Source organism: Danio rerio, chromosome 9, assembly GCF_049306965.1.
Source record: "Danio rerio strain Tuebingen ecotype United States chromosome 9, GRCz12tu, whole genome shotgun sequence".
In the NCBI taxonomy this organism is placed as follows: Eukaryota; Metazoa; Chordata; class Actinopteri; order Cypriniformes; family Danionidae; genus Danio; species Danio rerio.
The window spans coordinates 47,830,439-47,843,580 of NC_133184.1; the positions used below are offsets into that span (position 1 = coordinate 47,830,439).

A 13,142-nucleotide genomic window follows, 5' to 3' on the forward strand; every position below is an offset into this window, starting at 1 on the left:
TTATGTTGTTAATTTACCTGATATCATTTCACTGCATAAAATAATATTACAAATCTAATAAATCAAACTGTAGAAAAGTGACAAAATTATAACACGTTATTTTATTTATACATTAAAAAAGGCAAATAATTAAACTATACAAAAGTAATTTTTTTTAAAGTGATAAAAAGTATGACGTTGACCAAATTCGCTCTCCAAATTCCTACACCATAGAAAAAAAAGTGAAGCCTGCATGCAGTGAATGTGAATCTGGAGGTCAAGATGAGGCTGCTGTACTGTATACAGTGGGACTGTAGCAGCTCTGCCTCTAACACTCTCCTCTTCTCCTCCTCCTGCTGCTCTGTAATTACGCAGGTCTCACCGGGGCTCAGTGTGTGCTGAAGGCCCAGGGCAGGCTGTACCGCGCCTCCTGACAGGCCCATTTCCAGTCTGATTAATGAGCACAGAGGCCAAACGCCACCTAAAGCAGCCCAAAGTGAGTGCGCATAGGAACTGCCCTTGAGTGCGAGTTCTTGAACACACACTTCAGAGTGAACACAGGACCGATGCCAGCCTTAACACGCTGCAGATGCCAACCTGCTCAAACTCTCTATCTGGACATCTTTCTCTCATCAAGAGGAGAAAACTTTCCAGTATGGTCTGCAAGGTGTGAGGGAGAGGGAAAAAAAAAAAGTCTTCAATGCTATCAAGAAACGTATAGATGAATTGCAAACCTTTGTCGCACAAGATGTCACACGGGTTCCCGGTTGCAAAAAGAGACTGGTTGCAATAGCAAGCATGCCGTGTTGTGTAGTAGGAGGCCGAATTCGAAAGTATAAAAAAAGAAAACTTGACTTTTACCGTACACCACACTGCTTTTAATGCCAACCGCAGATGTCTTTGGCTAAAAGGGAAATGTAAATGTTTGCAAATGTTTATTATTATAAATCAAATTAATTTTTAAAATAATAATAATAAGTAAATGTTTATTATTATAAATCAAATTCATTTATTTTTATTTATAATAATAATAATAATAATAATAATAATAATAATAATAATAACAATGGCAAATGTTTAATATTAGAAAATCAAACGCATTTATTATAATAAGAATTATAATAATAATAATAATAATAATAATAATAATAATATAATAATAATAAAGGGCAAAAACTGGGCAGATAATAATGTGTGTGCGTGCACAAACCTGTATACAGTATTGCTTGTTTTAGAAATAATTAATAACTAAAAATTTATCAGAATAATAACTAATATATTTATTTAGATTTTGGTTACTGAAATAATTCTGGAAAAAATAAACAATAAACAAACTGCATGAGCAAAGTGCAGAAAAATAACACTTTTGCTAACTAAATCAAAAGACATTTATTTATTTATTTGGTTGTTTGTTTATTTAATTAATTTTAAAGTTTGAAATACTACATTTGTTTTTACGTTTTGTTTTACGTTGTTTTTAATAAATCCTGATATCATTATATGGGAGCAGTTAATGAGCAGCACATGCATAGTATTGCTTGTAATATATAACTCTTTCAGAAAGAATTCATAACTAAATAACCAGAATTAATGACAAAAAATGACAAATTTTAGTCACTAAAAAAATCCCAGAAAAAAATAAACTACATAAAATTACATAAAAAATAAAATTTTGCCAACTTTCACTTTTGCCAAAGTAAAATGTATTTATTTATTTATTTTTATTTTATTTATTTATTTATTTAAGTTTAAAGTTTGGATTATTAGGTTTACTTTTACTTTATGGTTTAAATAAACCCTGATATCATTATATGTGAGTGTCTGTGTGTGTGTTTATGAGAAGCACATACATAGTAATATATAACTTTTTCAGATCTAAAGAATTAATCAGAATTAACAACTAAAACAAACTGAAAAAGATGCTAGAGGAAAAAATCCATAATATACTAAAATGTTTAAAAAGTTTAGGGATTTAAGCTGTCAAATTAATTAAATTTAAAAAAGAAACAAAAATAATGACTTATGTTGAAACAAATGTAAACAAACAAACAAACAAAGTAATACAAAATTTACTAATTAAAATGAAAAAAATATCCAAGATGACTCAAAACCAAACTTAATGAAAGAAAATGAAACAATTTCAAGTTCAAGTCAGTCAACCGTTTCTGCATATTTTCCAGCCGCAAGTTGATCTACAATCTTTTACAGTTGTATGCGAGTGTGAGAAACCGGCTTCTGCATCAGCACGAGGAAAAAAAAAAGGCTTTTCCACAAGCGTCAATGGAAGCAAAGGTCGCAGAGTTTGTTCCATGTCGCCTGGAAGCCACTCTGAATAAGTAAACCTGAACTGCTCTAAAGCAAGCGAAGTGAAAATCATGGACACGTTTGGAAAGAAGGGCTTCAGTTTTACCCGTCTTGCGGAGCGGGAAGTCATCTTTGGGGTCGTACATTCCCAGCACCGGGTGGTTGTAAGTGGAAATCCCTGTCTGAGGTGGTGAGCTCTGGTCCAGAGAGCTGTGCTGGGTTTTCCTGTGGAACAAATCACAAAAAAAAAACACACACACACACATGAGGGCAAGCAGAAGGACTCAAATATGTGCATTTCAAGACATTTCCACACACAGCTGCTCTCCATTCCCAGCATTGAGAGCACCTTCTGCCAGCTCAGGATACGTTTACTCTAGTCCACTTACGTTTTTATTTATAAGAGTTGAAATAAATTTCAGATGTCCTCTGAAGTTTCAGTGCGAAATACCTAACAGATCATTTATTATAGCTGGTAAAACACCTATTTGGATAAGTGTGTCCCTTTAAATGCGAATGAGCCGTTGCTTTCAACAAGAGGGAGGAGCCTTTAAAGACTGTTCTTACAGAAACAACAAAGCATAAAGAATCCCTCAAGCCGAAATGCCAGAAATGTATATTTTGCGTCCTAGTGATGTGGTGTAAATTGAGAATAGCAGGGGACCAAGGTTTCAAGCTGATAGTGTTTTGGACACCTCTTCCTCCAGGCAACCCTGAAAGATCTGCCGGTGAGGTAAGAGTCCAACCACAGAAGTGAATTTATAAATGGCAGTGAAGCGACTCAACTGATGTAGATACATAGGGCTTTATTTTAACGGTCTAGGCGCAAAGTCTAAAGCGTAAGGTGCAAAAGCATTAAGGATGTATCCAAATTCACAGTCGAAGACGGCATATACGTGTTTTGACCTGTAGTGTCGTCAAAAGGCTGAAAGGAACTTGAATTACACTTTCAGTTTTGATCATACAGATAAGATCAATACATCAATCGAATCTGTTAGGTGTCTACTTTTTGTTGTGTACACTCACAACAATAACAAACGTGTGTGCTTTTGAAAAAAAAAAGAAAAACAAACAGTGTAGGCATACTTTCATTTCTCTCTCCGTTTAGAAACGCATCGGTAAAAACAAAACACACAGACATGAGACATGTATCTATAGAAAGCTTGAAGTGATTACTTTTAAATGCAGCTATGCATGTTGAAAAGAAACACTGCTTGATAAAGTTATCAGTATGAAACCAACGCTATGTCTAGTTTCTCAGTCTGATCTCATTTGTTTTATGCGACCACGCACATGAGGCACTGTTATTACAAGCGCCGCGTGCCATATGCAGACTGTGGTCAGAAAAACCTGCCACTAGAGTGAAAAGAAACTCAGCAAATGTTTAACAAAGGGCCGTGAGTGATATATCTATAGAAAGCTTGACATGCCTACTTGTGCAATAACCAATTCAAGTCGAAAACAAATAATCTATTTTTATGTAATTCGTATAAAAGTAAGGACTCTCCAATAGTACGGATTCTCCAATATCGCGTCATTACAGTTAACATGGTCCCGCCTCTCAGTGAGCACGCTATTCATATGTAAATAAAGCCAAGTAATAATATACAGCCCCCCGAGACATGTCTTAAAACGACAAGCTTTATTACAGAGTTACTTATGGTTTTTGCTTGTTGGAATGATGGCACGCTACACGAGCGAAGAAGCACTTCGGATGGTTTTGGACAGCGACAAAGAGTTTACATTCTCCTCAGAGGAAAAGCACGACTCTGATGACGAGCACATACATTATGAAGATGTGGAGGATAGAATTTGTGTCGAGTAAGTTTTTTATTCTTATCATGATTTATTTGAAATATGTCCTTACAGGCCACTTAGTTCCATTGCTGTACAAAGTGTATCCTATAACGTATATAGCGTATAATGATAAACATAGGCCTATAGGCTTTTATAAACCTCACACCCTTTATTATCTTACACTCTTCATAAATACAGCTTTTTGCACAGTTGTACCCTGGTTATGTCCCCTGTACACCACGTTTCGTGTGTAAATTCAACTATAGTATGTAAGCTCTTCTGTATCCTTCTTTCCTCAAGCGTTGATATTTTCTCTGCACTATGATATGTGCAGAGAGTGTAAACAGTACACAATGTAAAGTGTATTTACAAATAACTTTTTCAGTAGATTTGCTATATGTAAGTTTATAAAATTTGCAGAGTTAACATGTATTAAGTTTTTAGCTATGATCCTGGACCAGGCCGTATCCTTAGCAGCTGCTGTGGTGGTCATGAAGGTGTGGAGAGCATGAGACTGATTCCTGTGACGCTCCAGGGACAGACGAGTCTTCGCTGAGGCCCAGCTTCCAGCCTCCGTCGCTGAGACTGCAGCTCTGCACAAGACGTTTGGCAAGCGGAGAAATTAAAATGGTCGTGCCCAACTGAGTCTGATTTCTCTCAATTTTTTTTTCTTCACTCTCGCCAATTGGTAAAGTTTTTTTTTGCCTCTCCGCTGTCGCCACTAGCTTGCATGGTTTGGGATTGGTAGAGCTACGCATCGATGGATTTGCTGTTCAGTGTTTAGGCCCTCAATAGTGATTAATAAACCCCACTGAACCGAGCTGAACTGAACCTAAACAGTAAACACTGAACTACACTGTTTCAGTTTACTATGATCTTTTATGTGAAGCTGCTTTGACACAATCTACATTTTAAAAGCGCTATACAAATAAAGGTGAATTGAATACTCCTAAAATCATTCCACATATTCATCCACAGATTTTTTCTAAACTCTCTACAGAAATGGCAAAAAATGTCAGCACATTTAGTCTAGCCCAATAAGACAAGTATGTATATGCAGAAGCCTGTAATATTTCTGTTTAAAGGCGCATTCTCTTCCTGTCTTCTGAGCTTTCCAGATGTGTGAAAGGGTTTGATGGAGTGTGGGTTTCTAACATAAACACATCCACACCCTCACACACAGTTTCCATCAGAATCCATCTTCAAATATGTATAAAAAAAACAATTTTAGATCCTTTGTGCGATAAAGGGCTAAGCAAACTGTCAATCAATTAAAGCAGAAACTTGCATAACACGCTTTTACACCGGCATACTGCAATGAGCAGAAAATGACACTACAACAGGGACATTGAGGAAAGTTTGGCATCAGCTTCATGCAGCATGTGGATCTTTGGTCAGAGCTAAATGCAGGTGTAAAAAAGCTCAAAGCACTTTAGTATTCGGTCAGTCAAACCACATTCAGGCGCTCCTGACCACATGGTAGCCAGAAACATGATGCATCTCAGTGAAACAATCCCTACTCTCCTGTCAATCACTACACTCAATATATATGTTGGGCTAATAATTCAGCGGGGCTAATAATTCTGACTGCAACTGTGTGTGTGTGTGTGTATATATGTATATATATTAATATAAAAACACACACACACACGCACATACGTTCCCCCTCTTTGTTGTAGTTTTACAAAAATAAAAAAGAACTATATTGAGAAGAATAATTCCCAGTAAAGTCCCCAAAGTTACCCAATCTGCTTTCGGCAGTTTTTTTTTGCTGTTCATTTTTTGGTTAAGCAATGATTGGGACAGGATAATAATAATTATTGTGCCTATTATTAAATTGTAGTATTCTCATATCAATTTAAACTACTTCTTAAATATATAATCAGAAACTAAAAGAAGAGGCTTTGACTGAAATAGACGTTTTCAAATAGCAGAAGTCAGATGTCTGGGTGAACTAACCCATTAAGTGAAAACAAGGTATGGAAAAATGACATTTTGATACATGGAAATTTAAAATTCAAAGAGACAAACAAAAATCCTTTATATTCCATGACTTTATGACAAAAAAAAAATCCCTGTCTTTTAATATCTGTAATTTTAAAAATAACAGCATTTAGATTTTTGGGTAAACTATCCCATTCTGTTAAAATAAGGTATATAAAAATTACATTTTGATACATGGAAATTTAATTGAAAAGAAAAAAAATATTTTATATTTCATAACTTTATGACAAAAAATACTTCGTTTTTTTTAATAAAAAAATAAATAAAAAATCCCTGACTTTCACTGTCTGAAAAAGACCTTTTAAACAGACAGGATTTATAGGTGAACTATCCCATTAAGTGAAAATAAGGTATAGAAAACAGATATTTTGATACATATAAATTAAAATTCAAAGCAACAAACAAAAGTCCTTGATAATCCATGACTTTATGACAAAAAAATTCTCTGACTTTCAGTGCCTGAAATAGACCTTTTTAAAATTCAGTGAATTTTTCAGAAATCCCATGACCTGTGGGAACCCTGCATCATGTTTTCTGAGCTGATGTCAAGGTTTTAAAATCACTAAATATTTCTGTTATACCATTCCTACGGTATATGTACAAAAAAAGAGCCTCCACATCAAAAGCTACTGGTCAGCCTATGATTCAGGACACATTTAAAGAACAAATCGCTTTTGCACCAACATCCAATCATGCTATAGATCTGAACAGTGCTGTGGCTTACTTTATAACCAAAGAAGAGACAGATATCCAATGATGCCTCTACAAGAAATCAGTGTTTTTAAAACTAATGAATATAGCAGAAGTCAATAATTTATTTTAATTACTTAGTCTGACATGTTTACTGCTCCAAAATATTTGAAATGTTTCTTAAAATTATTGTGTTCAATGGGTAATAGGGCTGTTTTTTAACCAGACATTTAAAAATAATATATTTAAGAGCAGTAATCACAATACTGTGTTGCATCCAAGGCTATCACACTGTCAGAAACTTATACCGGAACATGCCCAGACCTTAGAGGACCAGTAAAAAGCTGTAACATTTTTTTTAAGCAGGCTGATACTCACCCGTACCAGTAGCGTGGGTCGCTGGGCAGGCAGTGGTTGAGACTCCTCTGGGCCAGCGCTTTCTTCTTATTGAGGACGAACTCCTGCAACCTCATCTTGACCTCAGTGCTCGCCACGGCGCCTGTCGATCAAGAGCGCACAGTTCAGGAAGATCACAAACAGCAAGCAGCAGGACATTAATGGCATTCTCTCAGCGTTATACCGCTCGCTTTCTCTAAAAGCCTCCTGTGCATTTGTGACTGTCAATTCCTCCGCCATTTCTAAACCCTGTAATTTGCGGCGCTGTAATTTCGTCTTCTAAATGGTCTTAAAAAACTCTTAATAGTCTGAGACGGAGGAGATCGAACGGTGGCCAATTGATCACGACTACAAAGGCCGACGCTTGTTTTTCTGGTGTCGATAAACAGCTCTTCCAGCGCAGGTTCAGATATCTCTTTACATCTGAGAGAAACGGCCCCTTTATCCGGTCTTAAAAAGAGCGAACTCTTTATTCCAGTTCCACTGAGACCGCCGTGTTTAAACAAAGATGTCTTTTTTTTTACCCTCACTATTGTTCCCTCTTTGAAAGAAACACATCAGATGGATGAATTCGCACAGCTTTTCCTTCAATTACCACCTTTCTCATCGTCTGTAAACACGTCCCCAGAGGCCGTCGCTGGTGTACGAACACATCTGCGGCGGCGGCAGACAACACGCGCTCCTCGAAGGCAACAGGTGACTGCGTGTCAGCGACAACACAGGCAGATAAAAATAGACCAGCTAGGCTGACAGGAACACTCAACATGAGGATATGTAGCATGAGAGATCTAGCTATTGCTAGACATCAGGGTTTCTGCGGGTTTCACTAAGTCAAACTGAAGACTTTTTAGGACCATGAAGAATAAAATATCAGACTTAAATAAGGCTAAATGCTAATTTGTTTTTAATAGCCCAGCAGCAAAATAAATAAATAAATACTCGTCCTATCAAAAAACGAATTTTAATAAGTTATTTCTAAGCCACATATTTTAAATACCATGTGAAAACAAGCAGACCCTAGTTGTATATAGCGGTGGGTCGATCACTGATGGTCGATAGACATCATGATGCTGAGCCGGCATCGCCATCCTCTGCCCTGCCCCTGTCACAGCAAACCCACTTGCAAAACATACACACTTTGGCCGTTACCACTAATATGTCTTAGTTTAAAACGTTTTTTAGCGTCCACACTAGCACTTCATCTTGCATTTCTGAAAAGATACCGCTGAAAACGCACATCACGTGACCACACATGCACTCTGGCATGCACTGCCGCATTTGCGCCTGTCACAAAACCCCAGAGAGTAGTGCACGTCGGACAGTTTATCAAGGATGTACCACTGGATCGAGTCTCACTATAGTTGTTAAACGTAATATTTAATTAATCTCGTAACGACTCTTCGGTCTTTTGATTCCACAGGTAACGTCACAGCGTCAGTACACTGCTTGAGTCTTTCGCTTTCACACTTAGTAATTTTAGCAAAACCCTCTAATACTGTTGGTTGTGCACCTTTTTTTACAACATGCCAACATTACACATTAATACACCTCTATTTAAGACCAGCACACCCATGAGTCCACAAAGTGGTGCAAATGGATTAGCTTTTCTTACAACGAGGTGTACAATGTGAAAATTAGGGTTGCGCTTGTCTCAAAATAGCAACAAATCGCGCCAAACACATCTTGCACCTTATTGCGCTGGGTGTATGATAAGGCCCTTGGTGATCATTTAAGTGTCTATTTAAGTAAAACTATTCAAACTAAGGATATTAGGAAGAACACAACTTCTTTTACCTCTAATCTAAGAACAAACAGTAAGACATAAATGATCAATTGTGAGAATGAAAATCCAATATGTACTAAAATTACATGTGAAAACACCCATCACAATCTAATGTTGCTGTATTTCCGCTCATGTGATATTTTGCAGAAAACTGTACATAAATAAATGATGAGTTTCAGGCTGAATAAAAAAGAAACGGTTTGAAAGTGAGTAAAATGTTGAGATAAACAGCCATGCACAAATGCTAGTTATCCTAATAAGTGGAAGAGGTTTTGTATTTCAGTCAGGTAATGAGTTGTTGTTGTGGCCACTCACTCTCTTGTCCGCGCTCTTTGTTTTTGAGTAACTGGAGCTTCTGTTCTCGCTGCTGTTTCTCCATCTCCTGCTCCTGTCGATGACGCTCCAACTTGCGCTGGTGTTCCAGGAGCTCCTGCTGATGCTTCAAAGCCAACAGATCTTGCTGATGCTGAAGAGAAAACACACACACACACACACACATTACTTTAGTGGATTCACTGATTCAGTCTTAAACCTCCAATTTAATAACATAGAAATGGAAACCAATTTTCTACAATGTAATAACAGTCTTAGTCACTGTAAACAATTTTTTGATGCCATATAAAACCAATTATTAAATATACATAATAAAGCTGCTTTGATGCCATTCATTCATTCATTCATTTCGCTTTGGCTTACCTCCTTATTTATCAGGGGTTGCCACAGCGGAATGAACTGCCAACTATTCCAACATATGTTTTATGCAGCGGAAGACCTTCCAGTCACAACCCAGTGATGGGAAACACCCATACACTCTCGCATTCACACACTCATACACCACGGCCAATTTTGTTTACCCAATTCACCTATAGCACATGTCTTTGGAGTGTGAGAGAAACTAGAGCACCCGGAGAAAACCCACACCAACACAGGGAGAACATGCAAACTCCACAGAGAAATGGCAACTGTACCAAGCCGGGACTTAAACCGGCGACCTTTTTGCTGTGAGGCAACAGTGCTAACCACTGAGCCACCATAATGCTTTTTTGATGCCATATAAAATTACTTAATATACATAATTTTTTCTTATATATAATATTCTTATATATTTAATACAATATTAAAACATTTCTGATAGATATCCAAAATAAATCAAGATGTCATATTTAGCAGCCTTTTGAACTGTAAATCACATATTTGACTAAACGACAAGATTGGAAATGTGAGTTTATAACTTGCATTCATCAGAATTGGGAAATGCAGTCGTCAACATTAGAAATAGATAAAAAATCTTCAACAAAGTACTTTCGTAAACTATTGAACAAAACTCATTCTTGTCTTAGGACAATTCTAAAACCAAAAACTGATCCACTTCAAATGTGGACTACTGTATATACTCAAATCAAGTCAGAATTGCAAGATGTGAATTCAAAATTGTGATATCCCAACTCAAAAAGTAATTTTTTTTACTTCATTTCATTTTATTTAATTGATCCTTTACAGATGGTGACACGGTGGATGTTCAATTTTATTTTATGTTTTAATAATTATTCAAATATTTGTTTTGTTTTAACAAGTGTTACTTTTTTGTTTTTATAATTGTTCAATTTTATTTTGTTTTGCTTTAATAACTGTTAAATTTTATTTTGTTTAGTTTTGTTAGTTGTTAAATTTTATTGTATTTTATTTTATGTTTTGTTTTAATAATTGTGATTTTTTATTTTGTTTTGATTTGATAATTGTTTACATTTTATTTTATTTTAAGTTTTGATATTTGTTCAATTTTATGTTTCTTTTGATAATTGTTCAATTTTATTTGATGTTACGTTTTGATCATTTATTTTATTTTATGTTTTGTTTTAATAATTGTCAAATTTTATTTTGTTTTGATCATTGTTAAATTTTATTTGGTTTAGTTTTGTTAGTTGTTCAATTTTATTGTATTTTATTTTCTGTTTTGTTTTAATAATTGTTGCATTTTATTTTGTTTTGATTTGGTATTTGTTCAAATTTTATGTTTTGTTTTAATAATTATTCAACTTAATTTTATGTCAACCTTAATTTTACATAATTTTGTTTGATGTTACGTTTTCATCATTTATTTTATTTTACGTTTTGTTTTGGTAATTGTTACACTTTTTTTTTTTTTTTTGATAATTGTTTAAATATTTGTTTTGTTTTAATTAGTGTTACTGTTTTGTATTGTTTCGTATTGTTTTACCCTACAGCCCAATTGTTTGAACACTAGTGCATGCCATGTACTTTTCCTAAAACCCAGCTGAAACAAGATGCAAACAGCATTTTACATAGATAGTACACACCAAACCTCTACCACTAATAACACAGATGCACAATTGTGAAAAAATGCCAATATCATTCAAGACCAGTGTCTGAATGTGTTTATCGACTTCTTGTTGTGTAGCATAAAAGCAGCATTCCACTTTTTTCCCCAGATGAAACCCACATATGCAATTACCTCAACAGCTCCTCGACTAAAAAGACAGTTTAAAGAGGATGATAATCTCTCTCACACTGAGCACTGTAAATGCAGCCATTTCGTCTAACATTTCCCTTTAACTGCATTTCCACTTCCACAGTGATTCAGCTCAGCAGCAGTCACATCCATTACAGCTCGCCATGGCTAATATCAGTGCTGCACACAGTCGACGCTTGGATGTTGAGTGGATTTTGGTAATTCTGGTCAGTTAAATCACATTAAAGTCCCCCTGTTAGTATCAATCTGCTAGTCTGAAAGCTGGCGTCTCTAAAATAGTGACAAATTTTGCTTTGAGAAGATATAAACAATTGGGGTGGAACAGATTGCTCACGGTTCGGTGCGTATAACGATTTTAGGGTTACAGTTTTGGTATTTTTTGGTATATGATAAGTTCAGTAAATCAAACAGGACCAATTAAAATAAAGGGAAAAAAAACTTTCTACAAGCTACAAGAACAACTAAATAAAATAAAGTACAAATACTACTAAAGCTGTACTTTTGCAAAAAAAAAAAAAGTAATTATTTATTAATGTATGTATTTATTTAAATGCAAAAAACTATGCAATTTACACACTCAAAAAATGGCATTTGTTGTTTGTTCAAACTAATTATTTAAATTGAGCTGAATCAACACAATTCTTGAGCTTTGTGTGGGGAAAACTTACTTGTTCAATTGTAAAATGTTCAATTCACTTAAATTTGTAAAAACTAATATCTTACTTTAATTCCTGCATGTTGTCCCAACACAACTCGATTGTGTGGAACCCAGCATTTTTAACAGTGCATATGCTTATTGACAATATTATAATCCAATATTATGTTGAGTGTTGTGGCCTCCTTAACAGACATTCAAAACAGTTTCTCACTTCTCAGTTTCCACCAATAAAAATCAACGTTTTTCCAACCATAACGGATGCACAATACCAAAAAAAAAATATGTGTTACTGTTGTTTTGGTGTATATAATTATTATTCACAAATCATTTTTCAAATTTTTTAAGAAATTTTAATTTGACTAAATAAAATCATATCAGTTAAATATCGATCACCCTGACTTCCATGATATCGGCATCGATATGATCGCCAAGACTGATCCATATCAGCATCTGCCATAGGGTATATGTTTATTTAACAGATGTCTTTTTAAAAATATATATTTTTCAAATGACTTTCAATTAAATTCAATTTTAATTTAATTAAATAAAATCATATTGCCTAAATATCGGTCACCCTGATTTCCATGATATCTGCATAAATATAATTGCCAAGACCGGTATATATCAGTATCAGCCGATACATTTGTTTTCGTGTACATGTTTATTTTACAAATGTCTTTTTAAAATCATTTTTTAATTATTTTCAGTTTAACTGTGTTTTATTAATGTTTAATTTGTTATAAATAAAATGATATCGCTTTAGTATTTGCTGCTTCGAAGTTACCTGGAAACCCTTATTTATTATCTGTCAAATGTCAAGCATAATATATTAAAGGTACGAACCTGTCATTGTTTGCAAGATGGCCATACTGCCTGTGCCCACTGGCCTAGAAATATATGTAGCATTTTCAATCTATGCATAAAACTAAAGGAACTGATGTGACGAGGGTTTTTTTTAAATGTTGCTTTTTGTATTGCTATGCGTTGCTTAAGTTCAAAATAAAAATATAATATTAAAAAACTATATATATATATATATA

General features: G+C 34.9%; 1 protein-coding gene across 3 annotated transcripts in view; it reads right to left on the reverse strand.

Moving 5' to 3' along the window:
• The window catches only part of hdac4 (histone deacetylase 4), a 399,927-nt gene that overhangs the window by 141,175 nt on the left and 245,610 nt on the right, over positions 1-13,142 (reverse strand). For all 3 annotated transcript variants that reach the window (XR_012385010.1, XM_005172529.6, NM_001039358.2), the window contains 3 exon segments: positions 9,269-9,419; positions 7,153-7,273; positions 2,390-2,508 (listed from right to left, as the gene is read on the reverse strand). Coding sequence is in view for 2 of the 3 variants with exons in the window: in XM_005172529.6 (XP_005172586.1) it covers positions 2,390-2,508; positions 7,153-7,273; positions 9,269-9,419 (391 nt within the window). In the remaining variant the exon portion in view is untranslated.